Source organism: Larus michahellis, chromosome 3, assembly GCF_964199755.1.
Source record: "Larus michahellis chromosome 3, bLarMic1.1, whole genome shotgun sequence".
Taxonomy (NCBI): Eukaryota; Metazoa; Chordata; class Aves; order Charadriiformes; family Laridae; genus Larus; species Larus michahellis.
Window position 1 is genome coordinate 12,951,192 of NC_133898.1, and position 23,382 is coordinate 12,974,573.

Below are 23,382 nucleotides of genomic sequence, written 5' to 3' on the forward strand. Positions count from 1 at the left end.
ATTGATTTCAGCTGTGTTCTGTGAATTACTTTTCTAATGCAAAATGGATAGTTACAAGGGGAAGGGAAAAGAAGAGTTGAGGAGGTTGCCAGAGGTTGTGAGGAGCAATCCTTTATGACAGCGGTAGTTTTTTGTGGCTGAATTAAGGTGTTCAAAGCCAGAGACTCAGGGCTGTGGGGAGTTACCCTGACTTAATTGGGGGAAAAAATGAATACACAGTTTTTTCTGCACCTGCAGAAACACAGTGTAATAGTTGCTGTGCCACGCAAGATGGGTGCAGGTATACATGATGCTTCTGTCTACCCTTTTTCTTAAGGGGCCACTGTAATTGTAAGTGATATCAATGTCCTTTTGTTATGATGACTGCAATGGTGTGCAAATAAGGATTATTTCAAATGCAGACAGTATAAAGCTCTCTGAGATTGAGAAATCTTTCACTGATGTTCAGTTGAGTTCCCCTTCCCTTCCTTGCAGTCTACTTATTAACGAGGTAACGCTTAAGCAGCTCATTTAGGGAAGTAAAAACAGGGTTACTCAGAGAACATCTATTTTTTGTCTTTTTCTTAAATACAGCGGTTAGGATGCCGTATTTCTCTACTCTAGCTACAGACATTGGTAGGAGCTTTCTTAATGTTCTTTCACTGAAGATGCTCAGTCTACAGGTCAAGGATAAGACCACTTCTTTTAACTGTGTAAGGATGTGATATCGTATGCTGAGGGGCAGGGCTAGCTAACCTCTCTTGGCATCTCCAGGAAACTTCCCAGCTCTGCTGGGGGAGCTGCACACAGAAAAGGAAACAGTTACTCCTCCACGGTGAGTAACCCTGTTTTGTCCTTGTTCACCTTCCGACTGTTGTCTCTTAATCTTACATGTCAAAATAGGTTGCTGCAGCCCTTGATGTAGTCCTTAACATGGCATGGGGGTTTTTTTGCAATTAGAAAAAAATTCTTCCGCAGTTGGTTCAGTGGAGTGATGCTAAAAGTTATTTCTTTCTGAAAAGCCGTGTCTCATTGCTGAACTGTACTTATATACTGAGCAATATATACACGGAGACTTGAATAAAGTGCTCTGTAAAACGTCGGGAAGTTGAAAAACATAGTGCGTCAGGTTTTCGCAAATAAACGTGCTTTAGTTTTTGTACTGTGGCAAATAAGGGAGTGAAGTCTTCGAAGTTCTGTTTAATTGGGATTTCTGTTTGAGCTATAATTTTGGATACTCTTTGTTCTTAAGTTTTCTTCTTGATTTTTTGTTGAAAACTGTTGATACAGAATGAAGCACAGTATTATTTGTACATTGTATGAAGCCTTGCTGTGAAGAGTCTTGCTATATAAGTATTGGCTGAAGTTAAGAAAAATGTTTTATGCCTCCTTCCTTTTGTGTGTACGAAGTAAAACAGATTTTTCTCTGGCTTAGTGTCTGACACTTACTATGCTGAATATTACTAGCATGAATCTTAGTTTGTGGGCCAACTGTAAAACTTTGTTGGATTTTAAATATATTTTCATCCTGTTAGTAGCCTTGCTGAAATAAATGATTCTGCCTGTGGAGTAATGTCGCGGTGAATGTAAGGACTATACCAGGCGAGTTCTTGATTGCTCTATACTATGCGTTCAGTTGTTATGCCTGGTTTCCTCAGGAAGCTGAAGTGTAGAGAGAGCTTGGAGTGTTGTTTTTGCCTTGTTTTAAATAGTAGAGATTTCGTTTGGAACTTGGTTAGCTGGTAAAGAACAGTTGAACGCGTTTTGTTCAGAGTGGAGAAGAAGCACAAAGATTTGTAATCTTTCTGCAGACTATCTGAGGGAAAACCGGGGAAATTGCACTTTAATTTTCCTTGTCTCATAGGTAGGAAAACCTTATGCGAACTTAATTAGTGTATTTAATTTATATCAGGGGAAAATGTTGTAGGGTAAAAATACATTAAAATATAATACAAGCTCATTTACCTGTCAACATATCCAGCATACTGTACCAAAAAAAAAAAAAAAGAGCAATTCCTTAATGTCTAGCTGCCTGAGGTTGTTGGATTTGTCTGTTACTTTCTTTTTTTAAGACGTAATAGTATTTGGGGTAGGGAGGTTCACACTTTCACCCCCTTCCTCCCCACTTCCCTCCCCCCCCCCCCCCCCCCCCCCCCCCCCGATGTTAATTCCAAAAATATCACCTCTTTGTATCTTCCCAATTGGAAAGATCTGATCTGGGAGAAATACATAGCAAACACTTTTGAAATCAGTCATGGAGATTATTCTAAAAGAGCGAGTGTGTGAGACCGTAAAAACTCTTTATTTATTTATTCAGAACCAAAGTACTGGATTGGTGTTGAATATTTTGAAAATTGTATTGGTGGCCAAGTTATAGCTTAAGCACCTATGCCAGTGCTGAGTATTTTTGGGCAAAAAAAGTGGGAAGACTTTTGGAATGGCTTATTTTCAAGTTAACCTACTGCTACCAGAAATATGAGGAAAATTAAGTTAAGACTTGACTTCTTGATGTCTAAATCAATTAAGAAAAAGACATTTCGGTTTGATTTTTGTCAACGCAGATGTGACTGTTACAAGGGTTGCAAAGTCAGTTTACCTAATTTTTGTTTGCAAGTTTTTTTTCCTTCATCTAAATGGCACAATAATTGTAGCGCTCGTGTTTTAATGTGTTCATTTTTACAGGAGGAACATGACCCTTATTTTTGGTTCTGACAGATAGAAGTTTGACATTGCCTGAAATCTGAAAGTTTATTTTAGTATCTCATGCCTCATGTTCAGATATAGAATCTATAGTGTTTTCTGGTGTGTTATTTAGCATTTATAATAGGAGTAAATTCACATTGCTTCACTTAGCTTTGTTTGTTCTGATTATGCTGTCAATGCAATTTTATGTGAAGATTATTTTTATAGTGATTACTTGTTGATGCTATTTGTTTAATATAATACACTGGCGTATTTTGTCCTTGAAAGCTTGATTTGTCTACCTTAATTTTTAGGGGTGAGATTGTAGGTTTAAAAAAAAAATCTCAAAACCAACATACAATCAAACCAAAATAAAATGAAAAAAAAATCCAAAAACCACAGAACCCCCAAGTGTATGTAGGATATGTTCCTAGATTGTCTTCTGAATTCATTGACATGTGATATTGCAGTCTGTATTTTTGTGCATGATTACATAAAAGCAAATCCACAAAGACTAAGAATTCACTTCTAAAAAAATATTTTGAATAGATATGTTTGACCCAAATCCTGGAAGAAGCACGGCTTTATTTTTTGATATGGTTATTAATAGTGAACTTCATATAGCAATACGTATGACTTCTGTAGATAACGGGTACATTTCTTTTCTCTATAAAAAGAAAGGATCAAAGTCAGAAAAGCTTCATCAGCTTAACTGGTCAGGAAAGGATTCTGCCTCAGCAGTCGAATTCCCCTGTCCTTCCTAGACTAAGGCGACTAGGAGCCATGCTTGTTTTGATGAGTGAGTTCATAGGTTTGACAGTGAGACCGGATTTCAGGCTGTTTAATAGAACTGATGAGGTACCATTAAATGAGAAATCAAGATTCTGTGTTCAAGGTGGTGTCCTTACGGTGAACTTGGCTCTGACAAACAATCTGACCAATAAGTATGATTGATTTATAAATATTAGAAGTGAGGCATACTATTAGTAAATCCAAACAACTTTGGCACTACTGGCATGAAATTAAATGTCAATTAAATTCACATAGTCAATGATTTCCATAATGTGTAGTAATACTTGGTTTGTTTTCATGCAGAGTCCCAAGTCTGGTGTCTTTGGAAGAGACAAAACTGTACACTGGTGTTGAATATGGTAAGTAGATCCTAATTCTGTTTGGACAGGTTGTAAGTGTTGTTTTCATTCTTTTTTTTTTTTCCTGCTATAAAAGCAGTAGGTTCTTTTTGAGACCATAATTTTGACTCTTCTCTTTATATTAAATGGGCTTTTCTGGCCAACACAGAAGTTCTTGAGTACACACTGTTTCATCTTCAGCGATGGTATGCAAGGTACAAACGTGCTGCAGTAATATAGCTGGGAACGGGAGCTCAGATCCAACCCCCAGGTCAGAATGGTTGGACCCACGTATTTCCACATAGATGAGAGGTGCTGGAAGCAAGGCCCATCACCCAAGGACTGCACTTGAGAGACAGAAGGAATCAAGGCATAAACTGCTAAAGGCTATGTTGTATCATTGATCCTTCTTGCTTCTGCATTTTTTGTCGTTTAGATCAGGAATGTCTGTTCCCCTCCATGTATTGAAGGGGAGTAAGTCCCCAGTCTTTTACTGGCTTGATCACCTGATACGTAAAATTTGTATTCTGTTGATTTGGTTTTTGTCCTGCTTAATGTGTTACTCATTTTTCATATGCTAAATACTCTGCCTCAATCTGTGATTAGAAATGAACCTAACTGTCAGAGCAGATGAAGTTTATGTACCTATGAAAAACCATACTGTTGGCTTGATGAACAAACGCAGGCCCTATGAGAGTGGTGTCCTTAGATATAACAAGGTGGTTGTTTTTATAATAGTCCATACTGCCATTTCTGAGTAGTCTCCTCTGGCGTCCCACTGGTTTTTCTTCTCTATAAATTGCTTTTTATGCTATTGTATAATAAAGAGAAAATGTTGGGGTTTTTTTGTAGATTTATCAAGAGAGAATTATCGAGAAACAATTGCAAGGGTTACAAGGAAGTTGCTGCGTAAGTTTAACCACTCCTCTGTCTAAAAAGTACTGTGTTGTGCTTTTAAGTATAATCTTATAGATGAGAAACTTGTTTTGTTTACTTTGCCTATAATTCTTAAATATAAGCTTTGTAGAAATAAAACTATTGTTAATTTTTAAAGCTCTTTCCCTGTGTGATAATAAGTTATTTTTCTTCCAATTGCAGGCTATATACTTGATAATTCAGAAGATGATACCAAGTCTTTATTTCTAATAATAAAGGTATACTTACAACTTGTGATACTTAAGACAATATTTTGTTTTGCAAAATGATCACTCTTTGTCATCTTTTTCTTTCTACAGATTATTAGTGATGTTTTACAGTTCCAAGGGTCTCACAAGCATGAGTTTGATTCACGGTGGAAAAGCTTTACTCTAGTGAAAAAATCAATGGAGAACAGGGTCAGTGATTTTTCCCTGTAAAGCTTCGGTGAAGGGTGGAAATAGTTCCTAATGTTCAGAAAGACTTTTTTTTTTTTAATTTTCTTTACTGTCCTAATCAGTTTTCATAATTTTGAAATCTAATTCCTTGATAATAATATTGTTTTGCAGTGCTTTTGTACCTTTATTTGGAAGTCCTATGAGTAAATAACTTGACATTTCTGATTTGTAGTAACCCTCAGTTTGCATACATCCTTGGACCAAAGTCTGAGATTTGTCATGATGCTCCGTTGTGGTCCTTGTTAACTCAGAAATTCCTGTGGCAAGACCTTCCTTTTGCTTACAGAGTAATAGGCAAATTAAAAACTTTACCAGTGCACAAATAATCCAAGTTGTCTGCCAAGAAGAATTTCTACATGAAATTTGCCTATTTCTAGAAGAAAAAGAGTACATGGGGAGTTCAGTCAGTGCAGATTGCCAATACGAATGCTGAAATCTAAACCAAATTATGGATTTGTTTACAGCTTCAAGGAAAGAAGCAGCATATCAGAGCTTTGCTGATTGACAGAGTTATGTTGCAGCATGAGGTAATACTTTCACTTAAATCTTCACTGACTCCTTGAAAAGCTGATTTGTTATGTTGTCATTTAGCAAAAGATGCCATAATCCTGCACTAGTGTTTCTCTTACATATGTGAAATGTAAAAACAATCTGGTTTTTGTGTTTTCTGTGCAATTTAGCTGAGAACACTAACAATGGAAGGCTGTGAATATAAAACTTCCCACCAGGAGATGATCAGAGATCTTTTGTGTTTGTCCACAAGTTCATACGGTCAGGTAAGGAAAAATCCCTTTTAAACTGAAATGTATAGAATTTGTGTGTTGATCTCTTCAAGTTAGGTTTTTGAGATCTTCGCTTTTCAATTTATTTCCATGGCAACGTGAAATATTTACTTATTTCACTTAAATTAGTTGCTAATTTTGGCATAGTTTTTGCTTTAAGCCCCTTTGTTAAATAAGAAACTGAACTGGGTGGAGAGGCTGCCAACTTAGGTTACAAATTTTAAATCTTTGAGGGGCTTTACTCTAGGCTTCTAAAAACAATAATTCAATTAAAAAATTTAATACAAATATACCAGTTTGAGGTTTTTTAGATGTGATGATATGATTCATGACGCTCTTTGGAATGCTAAGTCTACTTTTAGGAAGTAGCTACAATGGCATGCTAGTTCTAAAAATATACAAAACAAGCGTGCTGATAGTTGGATTCTGAACTGTTTGCCTGGTGGGAGCTCTGTGTGTGTATATAAATTCAGATCCATCCGCAGTGTCTGCAGGCTCTTTGAAGTTCTAACTGCATTTGTTATGCTAGTTGTTTGCTCTTCAAATTATCTTAAAAACACATTGACTGGTTTTGGCAACATAAAGAATTTTCTTTAACTTGGTAGCTGTTCTCAAGTAAATGCTAGAAGCAAGGAGTAGGCTTTCTATAAACTGAGAGCAAGGGTGAGGGGAAGCAGCTATTTACAACCTTCTACAAATAACTTTGTCCTGTGCACAAACACATCATGTAAAACTCTGCACATGAGTAACTGAAATGGATAAGAATGTTGGTTTTGGTAGTATATTTTTGGTTCGGAAGACTTTCTAGTAATGTCTCTCTTCCCACAGGTCAGAAGTAAAGCTCAGCAAGCATTCTTCACAGCCCTGGGAACGTACAACTTTTGTTGCAGAGATATCATTCCCTTGGTTTTGGAATTCTTGCGTCCAGACCGGCAAGATGTTACTCAAAAGCAATTTAAAGTACTGTCTCATTAACTTTGTTTCATGTCTGTCTCTTGAAAGTGCTATTATAGGAGAATTTTTAATGGTGAAAGTGGGATTTGCTTGTTTATCAGTGTGACTCTGGTATTTTCATGGTACGTTAGCTTATGCTTGACTAGTGTAAGGAATTATTTGGACTAGATCAGTTGTCAAGAGAAATTTTGTGTTTATAGATGTTCCTCATTTCATTGTGTGGTCAGGTATTACAGCAATGTATGTTAACATCTATTTTTAAATTATGAAATGGAAATTGAAAGGTTATAGTCCAAGGTGGTAAAACTCATTAGGCAGTTCTGTAGTAGTATAAGAAAATAGCATGAACTGGACAAAAAGTTCATCACCCAAAGAAGCTACAGTAAATCAGGTGAAATTTTATGAAGTGGTGGTTAATTGCTGATGCTGCCGGGCCTGGAAACGGTGCTGACGCGGTGATGCCAGGACGGAATCTATCCATCCAGGTGTTCAAAAGCATCATGCTCCCCTCCTTCCTCTGCACCCCCCTCAGTCCTCCTGGCCACAGAGACAAGTTGGACTCTTGTCATATGGTCAGAAAAACAGCTATGGCTTATTATTGTGCTCCAGCTGCCTGATATGTACTATCAGACAGCATGTGATTACATTGTTTGCATATCTCAGTATCCCTTTTCTTGTTTATCGATTATTATTTTTTAATGCCATCCTTGAACCTCCCTTTCTCCATCCCTCTCCTCCCAGATACGCAACCCACGCCTAGTTACTTTTTCATGATTGGTTCCAGTTTTGCTACGCTTAAAGCATTTGCTACCATACCTGAATTTGGTATTTCTGATACTGCTACTAGTCTTAGCCTATATGATATTGCTGATGTGCTGTTGTTCTTGTAAGACTCTGCTCTCCAAAAGGTCCCCAAGACTTCTTTCCAATTGCTTATGAAATTTGGCCATTTCTCATATAACTCACGGTAATCACCTGTGAAATCCAGCCCCTCTTTGTTTCACTGCCTGTAACTCTTGTCAACTTCTCACACAATAACCTGTCACTTTAACTGGTTTGTTGTGTCATGTCCACATCCTCTTCAGTCGGCTTCATTGCAGATGCCTAGTTAACACCCAAATGATTTGCCTGCAGCCCAAACATAAGTTCACAGAAAGGCCAGGAGTGGTACTTAATCATTGAATAATCTCCTTTTATAATGTAATTCAGAAATCAGTCAGCCATTCTGTGGATGGGCAGGGCTTCCAATCTCCTTAAAAGGGTTCTTTAGCACGAAGAGGATTCTGTGAAAAATCTTTGGTATTTTGACAATGAGGCTGCATAGCTGAATGTTTATGGTACATATTAATGATTTGGTAATGTGAAGGTTAATTTTTATTCTATGTGGGTGCATGCTTATGTAGATAGATGTCACTTATATATGAACAATGCTTAAACTTTCTAAAATGAAATCTTTCATTTTACAGGGTGCCTTATATTGTCTTCTTGGAAATCACAGTGGAGTATGTTTGGCAAATCTTCACGATTGGGATTGTATTGCACAGACGTGGCCAGCGATTGTTTCTTCTGGGCTTAGCAAAGCTATGTCCTTGGAAAAACCATCCATAGTTAGACTCTTTGATGACCTAGCAGAAAAAATCCATAGGCAGTATGAAACAATTGGATTGGATTTTGCAGTAAGTGACATATTGCCACTTGGGGATAATGTCTTGGATTCTGAGAGCATTTGATTGCTTGAGACGTGTATATTATTCGAGATAGCGTTCCGATGTTGATCGCATTCCAACTTCTGTGACAGAGAACTGTAGACTTGTATTTTTGAGGCTGAAGTCACAGAGCTTCCTATAATACCATTGGAATTTGTAACATTTCGTTAACCTCTAAGGAAGCCTGTTACAGAAAGGAAGTTTGAGTTGCCTTTCAGTGTGAATTAGTATGAGTCATGCTGATCAGGTGTGACGATGTGTGTTGGTGGGACAGTGTCATCAAATTAACATTGTAAGTGTTTGTAATATTGTCCCACTGTGCTAACGCACAGCACTCGTTATGCAGCTTCCTCTTGCCTAATCAGTGGGTTAAATGGCATGGTACTTATTTTTCAGCGTGAGTGCCAATTAATAAAACTATTTTATAAACAATTTTTATGCTTTACTTTAATATTTAAGTTTGCATTTACTTTTATTTTAAAATAGAATAAAATGTGTACTTGGAGAAACAGTTCTGCTGCGTGAACGCAAAAGCTGTCTTCCCTAGTTTTTCATGGATTTGTTTACGTGGATGGGAAATTCTGCGCTCTTCATATTATTCTGAACTCTCCTTATTTTGAATCAGAAACAAACATAAATAAAACTTGTAAATTGCTGCTCAGTCCCAAATCTTTGCATTCTCTGCCAATAGGTTCCAGAGAAATGCACCGAGATAGCTGTTTTGCTGCAAAAATCAGAACATCCAAGTTCAAACTTCACAGGTCTTCGTTCAGAAGAAATTCAGTTAGGAATTCAGCGACAGAAAGAAAAGAATGCTGAGGCTTTGCGGTAAGTTAAAGTTCCCTTAACACAAGCTTGCACTGCCTAGTATTTACTGTACATTAAATGTAACAATCCGAAATTGCAAAGCTAAACCTTAAGTTCAACAAATTCAGAATGTTCAAGGGTTGTTGTGGTGTGTCTTCTCTCCTGACTTGGCAGCCTCTTCTCTACGCTTATATTTCCTTCCTTTCTCCTCCTCTTCCTTGTCCTCCGAGTTTGTGTTGCATTTACTGTATTGCTTTCGCTCACCTTTTGTTGAGGAACTTTTATTCTATTTTTAAATTATTCTCTCAGTAGCGTCTGGTTGATGATTCCTTCTTTTTCCCTCAGAAACTATGAAAATTTGGTCAACATGCTGCTGAACTGTGTGGAACAAAGAAATCTGTAAGTCTCCCTTTCTGCGCATGAGAAATTTTTGGGAGGTTAATTGAAGGTGGCTACGTGAATAAATGTCACTTGCATCAAGAAGTGCAGTTAGCATGACCGGAACTGAGTGGTATTTTTTTCAGCCTCGAAGCAGTTGTCCAAAAGCCGTTTGTCATAAAATGGATTGCGGCTACCTTCTTGGAGAGTTTTAGCAGAGGTATCTGCAAGAATTGAATTTCTGGAGGTCCTCGTGCATTTGCATGCGGATTCTGCTTGCCCAAAAAGGAAGACAAAGGCCAATATAGGGGAATCTTGCATTACTGTCTCCTAAGTAAAGTGAATGAGTCTTGAATTTATTTTCATTGGGAAATTGATGTGTTAATGTAAGGCATCAGCACATCTCAGAGTTAAGCTTTGTCATTAATTAGTTTGACCTATTTTTTTTTTAGTATTTTTTTTGTTCTGGGGGAGCAAGCTCTGGATCGGCCTGGGTAATACTGATGTCCAAAGAGATTTTAATTAGTAGTGCAATACTTGTGTTTAAAAACTTTAAAAGAATATGCCTATAGGTCTGTATTTTGCATTGAAATGCCAAGATCAAAAAGGCACCATTAACTGGATGTTTGATTGCACTTGTGTGTTCCTAGAACGCTGGAGGTGTCCCTAAATGACAGTTAAGCTTGGTGACTATAGCGGTGGCATAGAACATTATTTATGTTAGTCCAAACACATTTACATAATCTTAATACGTATCATCATTTCTGTGCAAAAGCAGTACATGCAACTATGCTACTTATTGTCTGGCTTGAATATTACTTTTTTTTTTTAGTCCCTGGAAGTTCGAGCATATCGGCATTGGTTTTCTGTCTCTGCTCCTGAGGGATGATAGGATACTGCCTTGCCGTGCCATAAAATTTTTTGTGCAGTGTCTCAACCACGATGCAATTGTAGTTCGGAAGGTAATCTGTAATCTTTTTGTTTTGCGGCTCATTGGGGTTTAGGTCAGATGTTTGTGGTGGCTTGCTTTGATAAAGCACAAAAACGGAGGTGTACATCCCTACTCACCCTTCCAGCCATGCATTTTTATTTACTTCAGAATACTTTGCAGGATTTCTTTTGCAGGTGTCTGTTTTCCATCTGCAGCTTATTACTTGAAGGGAGACATCTGTGTGTTGTATTTGTACCTTTCATTCTGCTTGTTGCCTCAGTGAGGCTTGAAACTAATGGCTACCTCCTTCCTCTTTTTTTTTTTTTTTTCCTTTTTTGTTTCCCAGAAAATGGTTAGTGGGGGAGTTTTTTCTGGGCTATAAAGTCACACTTAAGTCATGTCCTGTATCCCCTGAAATGAGTGAGATTACTTCTTTATGGGAAGTATCAACCACTAGGGTGACGAGCTTCACTGTAATGTTCACTGGCTTTTTAGGACGCTCAGTAGCTAGCTTAAAACTTGTCTGCGAGATGATTAGACGCATCCTTCTGGAGGTGAGTATCTGGAATGGATACATTAATGCCCATTTCTTTCTTTTAGGTGGCCATCTCAGCTGTGGCTGGTATTCTTAAGCAGCTTAAGAGAACACACAAGAAAGTGCCCATCTGCCCTTATGAAATAAGTAGGTTCTTATTTAATATAAGAAAAGTCTTACCTAACACTTATCCTAAAATTTTTAAAAATATTTTTCTGGTTAAATTAAACATAGAATCACAAGCTTTGTGTTTCTCTCTGGTTGTTAATGTCCTAAGCAAACAAAATAAGTAATCTAATCATTAGTTTTCAGGTTGTTTTATTTTTAAGCAGTATTATATGTGCAAGTGTGTATTAAGCTATTCGCTTACTTGAAGTGAGTTAAAACCAGAGATATGGTCATTCTCCTTTCAGAAAGACTTAAAATTTGTGAGAATAATTTGTATATCTCCTTTTTATTCCTTTAATAATTTCAAATGGCATATATATATATATTTATATATATAAAAAAAATTACTAAAGGGATCTCTTAGTGTTACTTTTAATCTCCTAGGATAAATCTCTGTACAGGTTTGATTGGGGTGAGGGAGTCATAAAAGCTCTTTAGAATCTTTTAATAAAAGTAACTCCTAACATTTGCTGGGATTGTTAATGAACAAGTTTGATAGGTTGTAAAATCCTCTTTTACCAGGTGGAAACCCTAAGCCTTCCAGCGTTCAGGCTGGTGACAGACCGGATAACCAGTGGCTGCATTATAACAGCCAGAGTTTACCAAAGACTAAGGAAGCTTGGGAGTCATGTTGTTTTGTGGAGAAAACACACTGGGGATATTACACCTGGCCTCAGTGAGTATTATTAAGCATTAAGATAGAATTGTGAGAGTCAGCAGGAAAAAAACCCTGTATGTAGGAAATTAAACAATGTTTGTTAGGTTTAGGTTTTTTAATTGAAACAAAAAATACAATTTATTTCATCTTTTGCGCACGTTGCTTGTTTTACCATTTCTGTGTGGGTTTTGTGGATTTTTTTTCTTGGGTTTTTTTTTAATTATTTATTTTCTACCTGCTTCTTTTGGGGGTTTGTGGGTACTTGTAGGCACATATTTCATATGGGTGTTTACCTGCTGGTCTTAAAATGAGGTATGTGTGTTTGAAAATTGTATAGTTGCAAAATATGCAGAGTATTCTCTCACTAATAATTCTGGATTGCTTGCTGTAGCAAAACATTTATAATACCAGACTTAATATTTTTGTTGTAAATTTTCTATTAAGTTCTGCTCTTTTGGAGTTGATGATAAATCCTATTTGATATGCAGAATATAAAAAATAATCATAAGCTTTATTTTACTTTGAAACATGTTACTGTATTATTTTTTTTTTTAATCTTCAGAACTATGACAGTTTATGCCCCAGTTGAGCATCAACCAAAGCTTGGGCGGAGGAGAGATGAGCTGACAGAGGTAAGAGTTTCAGTGTGTTTGTTTTGTGTGGTTTTTTAATACTACTACTCTTCCTTTTCTTTTTAATATTGTCCACTGATTCCTGTGGAGACCAAATTCCCTTCTATCTTTTAGAGAGTGCTTACGTAAAATGTGTGGAAACAGATTTGTTTTGCTTGATTGCAAACCAAGGTGGAGGCTGTGTGGATATAATCATGTTTTCAACAAGTGATAAGTGATAACTATACTGAAACCTAGATCCCCACAAGGCATTTTTAGTTGTATTTTTCTACTTCATTTTCATACTTACTGTGTGAGCATACAAGAAGAAACTATTATTTTAATGTATTGCAGCTTCTCTGACAGCAATCATGGATTAATTGTATTAATGAGCACTTTCTTGTTCCCTTTCAAACCTTTATCAGAGTTTAGAACAAGGTAATTAATGACAGTAGGAATGACTACTTTGTAGGTGTTGAGCTCGTGAAAGGAAAGACAATCCAAAGTCAGTAATGAAAATAAAAATCAAGAGTCTTGCAAAACATTACCCAATATTCCCTATAAAATGAGGGGGGAAATGGATGACCCAGGCGTGATTGTTGCCAAAAATAGAATTAAAGTGAAAAATGGGACTTGAAAAAATGGGGATATTACTGTGACAATCAAGCACCTCAAAGCTAATCCTTTTTCTTTTTTTTTTCCCGTTGTAGGCAGAACAAATTATATACGATCACTTTTCTGATCCCAAGTTTGTCGAGCAGTTAATAAAATTCTTGTCTTTAGAAGACAGAAAAGGAAAAGACAAATTTAATCCTCGCAGGTTTTGCCTCTTCAAGGTAACTAGAGTTCAGTAACTAAATTGCTTCCTTTTTGGTGATAATTATCAAAGCATGGAAGAGCCATGCACTTCTTGGCTTATACCCCACTGTTGCAAAATGTTAGCTTTTAAAGGTATGCTGCTATGATTAATCCTGTTAATCCTCTCTGATTAACTACATAGGGAAACATATTTAGAGTAATATAGAAGTACATAGGACACTTGTATATAATTCTGTTATAAAAGCAAATTAATTTCACTTTCTGCATATTCAGATCTCAAGTGCTTCATGATCTTACGTTCTTACAAAGATAATGGTTTAGACAGATAATTATTGAAGACACTTTCACGTCTTGTTTTTCAGGGCCTTTTCAGAAACTTTGATGATGCCTTCTTGCCGGTTCTTCAGCCCCATTTAGAACAACTTGTGGCAGACTCCCATGAAAGCACCCAGAGATGTGTAGCTGAAATTATTGCTGGCTTAATAAGAGGTTCTAAACACTGGACATTTGAGAAGGTGCTGAAGTAGTATTTTTGAGTGATTCGTGGAAGTTAAGGAACAAGTTTGAATTATTAAACAACTTAAACATATGAAGTTGAGGGCTTTTAATATGTCCTATGTCCAAGAAAGGACTGGAGAAAGTTGCAACACTTAGTGCTTCATTGCCAAACTTTGAGCGCAATTTATAGCTTGGTTTGGTGCCTGTATAATACTAGAACTTACTTTTAATCTTGAAGCATTTTACTAAGAACAGTATGCTGGAAAGGAGATAGCAAAGCTGACATAGTTTGTAATTTCCAACTGGAATAAGTGCTTATATCCCCCCTCGGACTATGACATCTTTATTTAGTCTAGACCTAGCTGTCTATATTATCTTTAAATGAATTTCTATACTGAAAAGTAATTCTGGAAGAATCATTTCCTAAATAAAAAAGAAAATTTAAAACCGGGGGGAGGAAGTCCTTGGAACGTACAAGACTGCTGTCCTACCAAAAGCAAAATGTATGCAGTCTCTGATACAATTGTACTTAAGTCACCATGAAAATGGTGCATATGTAGTCCATAGTATTTCAAAACACCTTGTAAACAAAATTTAAATGATTCCTGAAATCTTACCTCTGATAGCATTTATTTACTTTGATAAATAACATACTATAGTGGCTTCCAGAACCAGTATTATTTTTCCATTATTTGAAAAGATGGAAGGATTTGGGTTCACAGAGGTTAGATAGCAATTTTGTCCTTTGTCAAATAGTCAAATCTTGTCTTTTGCCTTTTTGCTGAGCAGGTGGAAAAACTTTGGAAGCTTCTCTGTCCGTTGCTTCGAACAGCTCTATCCAACATTACAGTGGAAACGTATAATGACTGGGGCACGTGCATAGCAACCTCCTGTGTAAGTACCCCTTTTTTTTAATCTTGTAAAGCTATATCCAGGTGGTCAAGTTTTACAGATAATATGTAAATAAGATCTTTATGAACAGAGGTGTTTACATATATTTTATCAGCTAAAACTGAGAACTCTAAATTTTGTTGTCTTCTGCCCTCTGCAGACAGTTGGATATAATGTTTTAGAAAGGAAATAAAGCCTTACTTTTCTAAGTATTTTAGAAGAGCTGTATAAGGTTAGTGGGTGATACAATGTATATGCTTTCGATGTGTTCAATTTCCTTGTAGTTTTTGAACTCAAATTACACATTTATTCCTGGTTTAAAAATGTGCAGCTTAGCATCATGCTGTGAAAACGTCTTCTAACATACAGGAAGATTTCTGTATGCTGTGGTGTCTGAGAGGCAGTGTAAATTATAGGCCACAAATATCTTCGATCAGTAATTCTTTGGAATCGGTCAGCAAAATTCAGCATGGTTTTTCAGCCAGAACCCTGGCAATTAATTAGCAAAATTCAGATGTGTTTATTCATCTATGTCAAAAACTAAGCTAAAATTAGTTTTATTCTTATAATTGTATTTACCAAATAATTAAAACTGCATGTAGTTTCATTGTGTTTTTCTCCTATTTAGGTTCATTGTGAAAAGACATTTAACTCTGTACTTGCTTAATAGAATAAACCCAAGAGATGCAAAGAAAATCTCTGTCAAAACTTTCCGTGTTTATACTTTATTTACATTTAAAAAAAAAAAAAACAAACAACAATTTGCTTATATCTCTGATACCCATTTATTTTCAGGAGAGCAGAGATCCTAGGAAACTTCACTGGTTATTTGAATTGCTGTTGGAATCTCCATTGAGTGGTGAAGGAGGATCATTTGTAGATGCATGGTAAAATTAATTTTAACTGTTTTATTGTGGCTGAACAAGGAAGGAAGTAAAGCATGGCTAAAATGTATTGAGAGCATATTGTGCCAGCTGGCTTGTTAGAAGCAGGGAACAAAAGCTCTCCTTTCCAATTAGCTTTCCCCACACAATGGCAGTTTCTTCATTATTATTTTGTAATGTAATTAAATGTAGTTAACCGAATGTGAAGGTCTGGAACTGGCATAGCAGCAGTACTGTTGTTTCATTCTGTAATTTTTACCCATCTTTGCATGCAATTCACTCAAAGACACATTGACGCATTGAAAACATTCCAAAACAGGGCTTGGAGGGGACTGGGGAATGGAGGAATAATTTTGTATGACTAAAGATATGCTGTTCTGATTTCTAGCCGACTTTATGTACTGCAAGGTGGCCTTGCACAACAAGAATGGAGAGTACCAGAGCTGTTGCATAGACTGCTGAAGTACTTGGAACCTAAACTTACCCAGGTTTACAAAAATGTCCGAGAGAGAATAGGAAGGTCAGTGTTTTCTTCTGCAGTTCTTGGGGTATTTTCCCTTCATTTTATTTGTGTAATTGAGTATCTAAATAGTTACACTGAAGTGGTGACTGCTTATCTCTGTGTGTGAATACTGGTAATAGAAATGAGTTAAATTATTATTAACATACTTGCTTCAGAAACTTCAGATGACTTTTCTGTTTTTGTCTTTTGTTGTATATGGCCTGTCATGTTTATGTATGATATCTCTGAAGCTCAAAACAAAAGAACAAATCCCAAAAAACCCAAACCAAACACCTTACTGCATCTAATCCTTAATAGGCCATAAATATCCAGGGAATCCTTTAGAGAGCATTTCAGTTACTTAAGAACTAGTTGCAGATCTGTTGGAAGGAGAGGGGAATTGCAGCTTAGTGGTTGTCTCACCCTGCTTGATTCAGGTATCTACAAAGAGGGTATTTGAAAAACATGTGTTTTTAAATAACTTTGAAGTGAAGATAAGAGCAAATTTTCTAGAAGTATTAAACTTCAAAGTTCAAAAAATTGATCTCGGATCACTTTTAGCTATGTTCTCTGGACAGTAGTCATGCTAACTGTATGTTCTTGCTTGCTTTGTTTGCTTTTTTTAGTGTGTTGACCTACATATTCATGATAGATGTTTCTTTGCCAAATACTACTGCAACTAAATCTCCCCGGGTCCATGAATTTACTACTCGCATACTTGAAAATCTTAAACCCCTCATGGAAGCAGATGAAGAAATTCAGAATCATGTTATGGAAGAGAATGGAGTCGGTGAACAAGATGAGCGAACTCAGGGCATTAAACTCTTGAAAACCAGTGAGTTACTTAATGAGGTTAAGAAACGGGGGGTATTTTAGGACATGGTGATCCAGGTCTGCAAATCATACGGTCGCAAGTACACAATTTCACCCCTCAGATCTGTGCTGCAACAAGGTATCTGTTCTTTTAGGGTTAAGGTTTATAAAGTCACCTTTACAGGGTCAAACTACTAGTATAGGTGCACTCTAATATGTGAAAATCTCCCAGGCAAGTCTTGCAATAAATTTGGTCTATAACTTGTTTTGGGATTGTTACTATTTTTTATCTTCTTCATCAGTGATCATTTTTCTTTATAAAAACAGTTCTGAAGTGGTTGATGGCAAGTGCAGGACGGTCCTTCTCTACAGCTGTCACAGAGCAACTCCAGCTTTTACCCTTATTTTTCAAGGTATGTGCTTTAATTGCTCCCTTAGTAGTCATGTTTGCTTGAAAAGGTATTCTATACATAAACCGAAGTTATAAGGGACTCTATAAATAAAAAGAAAACCTGTAATGGTAATAAAACCACGCATACCGAAGAGGCCCAATTATTTTTTTTAATGCTTATGTATGTTTACAGCTGGTAATCTAGCCTGGTAAGTGGTTTCCTGACAAGAACAATTTGTAGGTGGATGCCCTGTGAATGTGTAATCTGAGGGGCAGAAGTGTTTAATTCATGAATGAGTGTATGTTGTTTCTACCTGATACTTACATTTACTTGTTTTCTTTTGTTCCATGATTATACAATTCTTTCTAAATGGTGGTGCTTCTCTTGTTTTTCCTGGCACCTCTAATCATTCCGTGCTACCTACATATCTGAAATAATACACATTTGCATGCTCCAAAGCATATGTCTGTCTTGAGTTAAACATCAGTCAATTACCCAACAATAATGTATGTGACTGAAAAATAAAGGTGAAACTGAACTAGAAATACTGATAAAGCTTTCTCTCAGTTTTGGACCTACATCTAAAATACTGCATTAATTGGATTTGATATCAGAATTGCAATAAGGAACCAAGTCTTAACGGCACCCATTTAATCCTACTTAAAAGCTTCAGGCTAGTCATGCTGCTTAGATAAGTAGTATATGGTGCAAGGAACAAGGATCTCTTGATTCTATTCATTTTTATCCACAGCTTATTGCTGAGAATATTTTAATGTTACATTGACTATTTTCCGTCGTTTACCTGATCTTTCAGCATTGTATTGATTGTATTTTCATAGACAACTGTCCTTTGATGAGATTAAACTTTGTTTCAGGATTTTGCTATTAGCAATGCTTATTTAACTAACACTAGCCTTTCCCCCCCACCCCCCTCTTATCTTGTTCCATAGATTGCACCAGTAGAAAATGACAATAGCTATGATGAGCTCAAAAGAGATACTAAGATGTGTTTGTCGTTAATGTCTCAGGGTTTGTTGTATCCTCAGCAAGTGCCTTTGGTACTTCAGGTGCTAAAACAAGTGAGTATGGTCTAAATAGCTTAAAGCTCTTGTTATCTGATGCACTCTGTACTTTTTTTTTTCCCCCCTTAAAGATTATACAATAGTTGTGATTTGAAGAGAATCAAATACTGACTTTTCTTAGAGTTGAAAGAGTTTTCTAATTGTTCTAAAACAGTCTTAGAGACAGTAAATGTATTTTGTCTTATTCCCTACTTCTAAACATTTAAACAACTTGTATCTTGATAAGAAATTGATCGGTATTTTAATAAATTAAAATTTGTTTAGTAGTGGATCAATTTAAGCCAAACATGTCTCCTCATGACCATAACAATTCAAAATCCAGTTTCAAAATGAGTCGTCATATAAAGAACTGCCCTTGAATCTCTGCCATTGTAGAGTTTTACAGTCTATCAATTGCTGCTGCTTTCTGAAAAACACCACAAATGAAAATGCACTCTTGAATTGAATGGGTCATTCTGTACACAGTTTGTCATGCAAGAAATGCTTTTTTTTTTTTACTCTAGTCATTCAAGACTGACCTATAGTACTAAAACTACCTGTTGAAAAACGTTGCTGTAAGCTGCACGCACAGCCAGAATAGTAACTGCAGTGTTGCAGTCCAGGCTGCACTCATGCCTGGTGCTTTCAATAACTTGGACTTCCATAAGCATGTGGAGATGAAAGTAAAGGAACTTGAAAAAACTTTTCTTTCCAAATGCATTGTATAGAATATATGTATATATACATACACTCAAGCAAAACAAAATTTCTAGTTTATTTATATCTGCCTTATGACTTATGTCGGAAATTAATTAAAGGGAGAAACTTGCCCGCTTTGTCTTTTACAGTATTGGGTATCTGTTAAGTAATTAGGTATCTGTTAAATAAAAGTAAGTGTGTTTATAAATTATTGTTTAAATGATAATTGTGTGCGTTGGAAACTGAGTGTATGAAACAAAAATATCTGAATAAGGGAAGCTATTTGTAACGGTCCCCAAAATTGTTTTCTTCATTATTGTCATCTTTACATCAGATAGCTGCTTTCCTTCACATTGTTGCTTTCTCATACTTAATATTTATTTTTATTTGTAGACAGCAAGAAGCAATTCTTGGCATGCTAGGTATACCATATTAACCTACCTCCAGACCATGGTGTTCTACAATCTCTTTATCTTTCTCAACAATGAAGAAGCGGTCAATGACATTAGATGGCTGGTTATAAAACTGTTGGAAGATGAACAGCTTGAGGCAAGTAATACCTTTGCTCAAACGCTTTGTTTCACATGACTGGTTTCTTGCCCTTATCAAGTTTATGAGATGCAGCAAGTATTTCTAGCTTAGCATTCTTTCTATTTTGAAAATATAACTAGCTTTATAGGATTTATTTCTTTCATATTCCATTTTTTCTTTTAATACTTGATTCCAGGAAAACAGCTGTTTAGAAAATACTTCATTAGTGATTTTTAAAAGTTCCTACTTCTTCAACAGAATGGAACACTGCTTTGTTTCATTCTTGGTTTAAGTACAGCTGAAATATAATAGTTTGTAAGCATGCTTGTCAGTCTGGCAAGTTTTTGTGTCTGTCTTGAGCTAGCGATACCTCAGGTATACACAAATGGAAGGAGATAACATCCAAAATCTTTGCTGTGGTACATGTGTACTGTCAAAGATCAGTGTACGGATGCACTGTATGCTCTTAGAAGTGCTAGCAGGATCATAACATTGTTCTCAGGGGAAAAAAAAAAGGTGCCTGATGTGAATCATTGTCTTGTTTGTCAGGTTTCCAAAAGCTGGGGAGAATCACAGCAGTATTTTATTCCGGATCAATAGCTTACACAACTGAAGGCTTGTATTAAATTATACAAATTTAAGTATGTTTGATCACGCTCAAGCACAGTGAAGAATCTTTAGTGTGAACTCCCAGCCTGTTCCATTTACCTGTGCCATCATTTTCACTGGTCTTGTGGTGTTGGCAAATATCAATGAAGTCCATCCTTTAGGACACTTGGGTGCTTTTTTTCTTTCTAGGAGAAAGATTCTGAAGTGTGATAGCCTTCTGCCCAAACAAAGATCCTGGTTTAGGCCTTCCTGAAGCTACATTTAAAACAATACTTTTACCCGAGATGTGAAGCTTGCTTTTGTAAACAGTGAATTTGGAATAATTTGAATATACAAATTAAAATTTCTGACTTAAAAGGTTTGACATTAAAAGCTCTGTAAGTGCACGTAATACTTAAAGAACAGCACTTAGACTACTTGCCCAACCGTGCCAATTTCAGTCTTCAGATGAGCTCACTCATGTCTCTCATGTCACTATTTGCTTATAGCAAGCTGAAAAGCAACATCTTGCAATGCTAGATAAGTTGTTTCCTGCACCAGTCGTAACGCTTACCTCATAATATCATGTAATTTTGAAAAATGCCTCTTATTCAGTTCAGTACAATTTATCTAGTTATTTTAAATGTACAAAATTATTCTTCTGTACTACAGGGATGCAAATCAAAAACGTTTCAGTGTTCATAACCACTTACGATCGTGTTGTTACCATGGAAGCTTTTCTTTGAAAAGTAATCATGTTCTTTCTTGATAGTAATTGGCAAGATGCAGTATCTTGCAGAGTAATTCCTATGTACTTTCTTAATGCTGAATTTCTAAGATGAGTGTGCTTTCAGTAGAATCCCTAGCTTTAACTGGTATTTGATGTCTTTACCCTGTGGAACTGACATTTTGGATCTTGGATGTAAAGACACTTTTTTTTTTTTTGCTTATTTTGATACAAAGGCACCAGCTGAATGATCCTGTTGCTTTAATACACAGTTTACACTTCTAATATTGCTAGGATTCTCAAACTTCCCAGTGTGTTCATTTTTATATTTTTTTTTCATAAAATCATTGCAACAAACCTTGGCAAAGGACAATGCCAGATGACCACACTGCATGCCAAATAGCAATGTGACTGCAATACAAAGTGAACATGGGTCATAGGACAGCCTGGCTTCTATCGATCGCAAATTGCATGCATCCAACTCCAAGCACAGGTCTCTAGAATTGAAGAGAGCTGTACTTAAATGGTATCGTGGGAAACACTCCTTCTGAAAGTCAGAGGAGTCATGGAGCTGATGGATTACTATGCACGTAAGATCTAATGTGACCCTGCAGCTGATAAAGGGGAAAAAGCAGAGTCCTGAAAAATCACGTCTCTGTGTACAGCAGTATAACCACCACTGAATATCACGACTAATTTTCAGGTCATATGGGCAGTTGGAGAGCTGCAGGAGTGATTTGAGTTTGGGAAAGCATGTTTTGCACTAAATAATACTATTTACTCAGAAATAGTGGAAAAATGAAAATGACTGTATTCAACTTGGAGCTCTGGTTAAAGTGATAGCCTAGTTAATCCGAAAGCATCTTCCTCATGTTTTCCTCAGCTATAATTTGATCTAGGAAGCTATCTGGGTAGGTGCTTCGTATGTTTATATTTTTATAAACCTATGTACTGAATACACAGCATTCATGTCTTGAGAAACATTTTTCATATTACACTGCAATATTATAGTAATGGGAATATTTTCTCTTTGTGTAAGTAGCCCCTTGCAAGTACTGCACTTAGGTTTTCCTTGTGTTGTTGAGTGTTTTTCTTCTGATATTGCTGCAATTTTGTAGACCTTGGTCAGTTAATTCTGACCAAAAAAAACCGTCAAACAAAAAAAAAAAAAAAAAAAAAAAAAACAAACAAAAAAACCAAACAAATAAAATAAAAAAAAAAAAACATGCTTGATTGAGAGAGTATTCCTCTGCTGCTACTCTGTAGTTTTTATATTCTGTAGGTCATGTGAGTATGATGATCTGTAAATTTAGTGTCAGATATTGTCATGAATGGCTAACTTGTTAACGTATGATTTTAAAGGCTTTGCTTCTAGGTGCTCTTTGCAGCAAAGCATTCCTTTTGGGTAGATTATTAATTTAAAAATTGAAGTGGTTTTAATACAGTGAATAATGATGTAAACGAGTACAGATCACTTGAGAGCTTGCTCGCTTTACAGCCAAGTTGCTTTCTATTCCGGGTCTTGGACATCATGTTTCATTTAATAGCTTAGTTCTTAAGAGACTGACAAATTGCTGCTCAACAATACTGGCAGACTTTGCCTTCGTACTTCTTTATGCTGCTAACAAAGTAGATCATGTTCGAATGCTGTGTTGCAGAAATCTAAATGAAGTGAAGTCTTGAGCTTATTGTTAACTTACTGTGTTTAACTATTGCAACACTTGCAGCTATACTTACTGCTTTGTGGAGGTTCAGAACGTTATGTTCACAAATGTAATGTACTATTATCTGCTGCATTGGATTCAGAGTGTTTGTAGGTGTTTGGACTGATGCTCTGTTTGCAGTTATGTGTAACAGTATGTACTTACCAAAAAAATCTGGTGACTGCAGTCAGTGTTCTACAAGTTGATTTGGCTTTCAAGTTTGTAAATGTTGGAAGGCTTTTGTCAGTCTGCAATTATTGAAAGTGGAAGCGAGTCTCAGAAGAACTCCAATTTAAATATAGTCTTACAGTTCTATAACTTTATGGTTTGGGGAGATTTGAGTAGATGAGACAAATTAGTAATACTGCTGGGTTATACTCTTAAAAGTAAGTGGTTGAGATGTCTCTACTTTCAATCCACTAACAGTGTGTTGTGGCTGTTTTAAAAGGAATGGAAAAGGAGGTCTGTGTTTTGAATGGTTTGGCAATTAGATGAACACTTAATTTAGTCTTGTTCTTTTGGGTTTCTGTGTTATGGAAGAGAAGAGTATTTTTATTCATGTAGTGAAAAGAATTGATAC

At 36.2% G+C, this 23,382-nt stretch overlaps 1 protein-coding gene across 2 annotated transcripts in view; it reads left to right on the forward strand.

Annotated features, from left to right (window-relative positions):
* The window catches only part of PSME4 (proteasome activator subunit 4), a 70,099-nt gene that overhangs the window by 40,978 nt on the left and 5,739 nt on the right, over positions 1–23,382 (forward strand). For both annotated transcript variants that reach the window (XM_074578631.1, XM_074578630.1), the window contains 23 exons: positions 3,757–3,812; positions 4,644–4,700; positions 4,890–4,945; positions 5,027–5,125; positions 5,629–5,691; positions 5,845–5,940; positions 6,775–6,906; positions 8,367–8,576; positions 9,298–9,434; positions 9,759–9,812; positions 10,624–10,753; positions 11,323–11,404; positions 11,948–12,101; positions 12,646–12,715; positions 13,405–13,530; positions 13,876–14,028; positions 14,801–14,905; positions 15,698–15,789; positions 16,175–16,306; positions 16,915–17,123; positions 17,429–17,514; positions 18,444–18,572; positions 19,647–19,802. In XM_074578631.1, the coding sequence (XP_074434732.1) occupies positions 3,757–3,812; positions 4,644–4,700; positions 4,890–4,945; positions 5,027–5,125; positions 5,629–5,691; positions 5,845–5,940; positions 6,775–6,906; positions 8,367–8,576; positions 9,298–9,434; positions 9,759–9,812; positions 10,624–10,753; positions 11,323–11,404; positions 11,948–12,101; positions 12,646–12,715; positions 13,405–13,530; positions 13,876–14,028; positions 14,801–14,905; positions 15,698–15,789; positions 16,175–16,306; positions 16,915–17,123; positions 17,429–17,514; positions 18,444–18,572; positions 19,647–19,802 (2,584 nt within the window). The remainder of the gene's footprint in view (positions 1–3,756; positions 3,813–4,643; positions 4,701–4,889; positions 4,946–5,026; positions 5,126–5,628; positions 5,692–5,844; positions 5,941–6,774; positions 6,907–8,366; positions 8,577–9,297; positions 9,435–9,758; positions 9,813–10,623; positions 10,754–11,322; positions 11,405–11,947; positions 12,102–12,645; positions 12,716–13,404; positions 13,531–13,875; positions 14,029–14,800; positions 14,906–15,697; positions 15,790–16,174; positions 16,307–16,914; positions 17,124–17,428; positions 17,515–18,443; positions 18,573–19,646; positions 19,803–23,382) is intronic.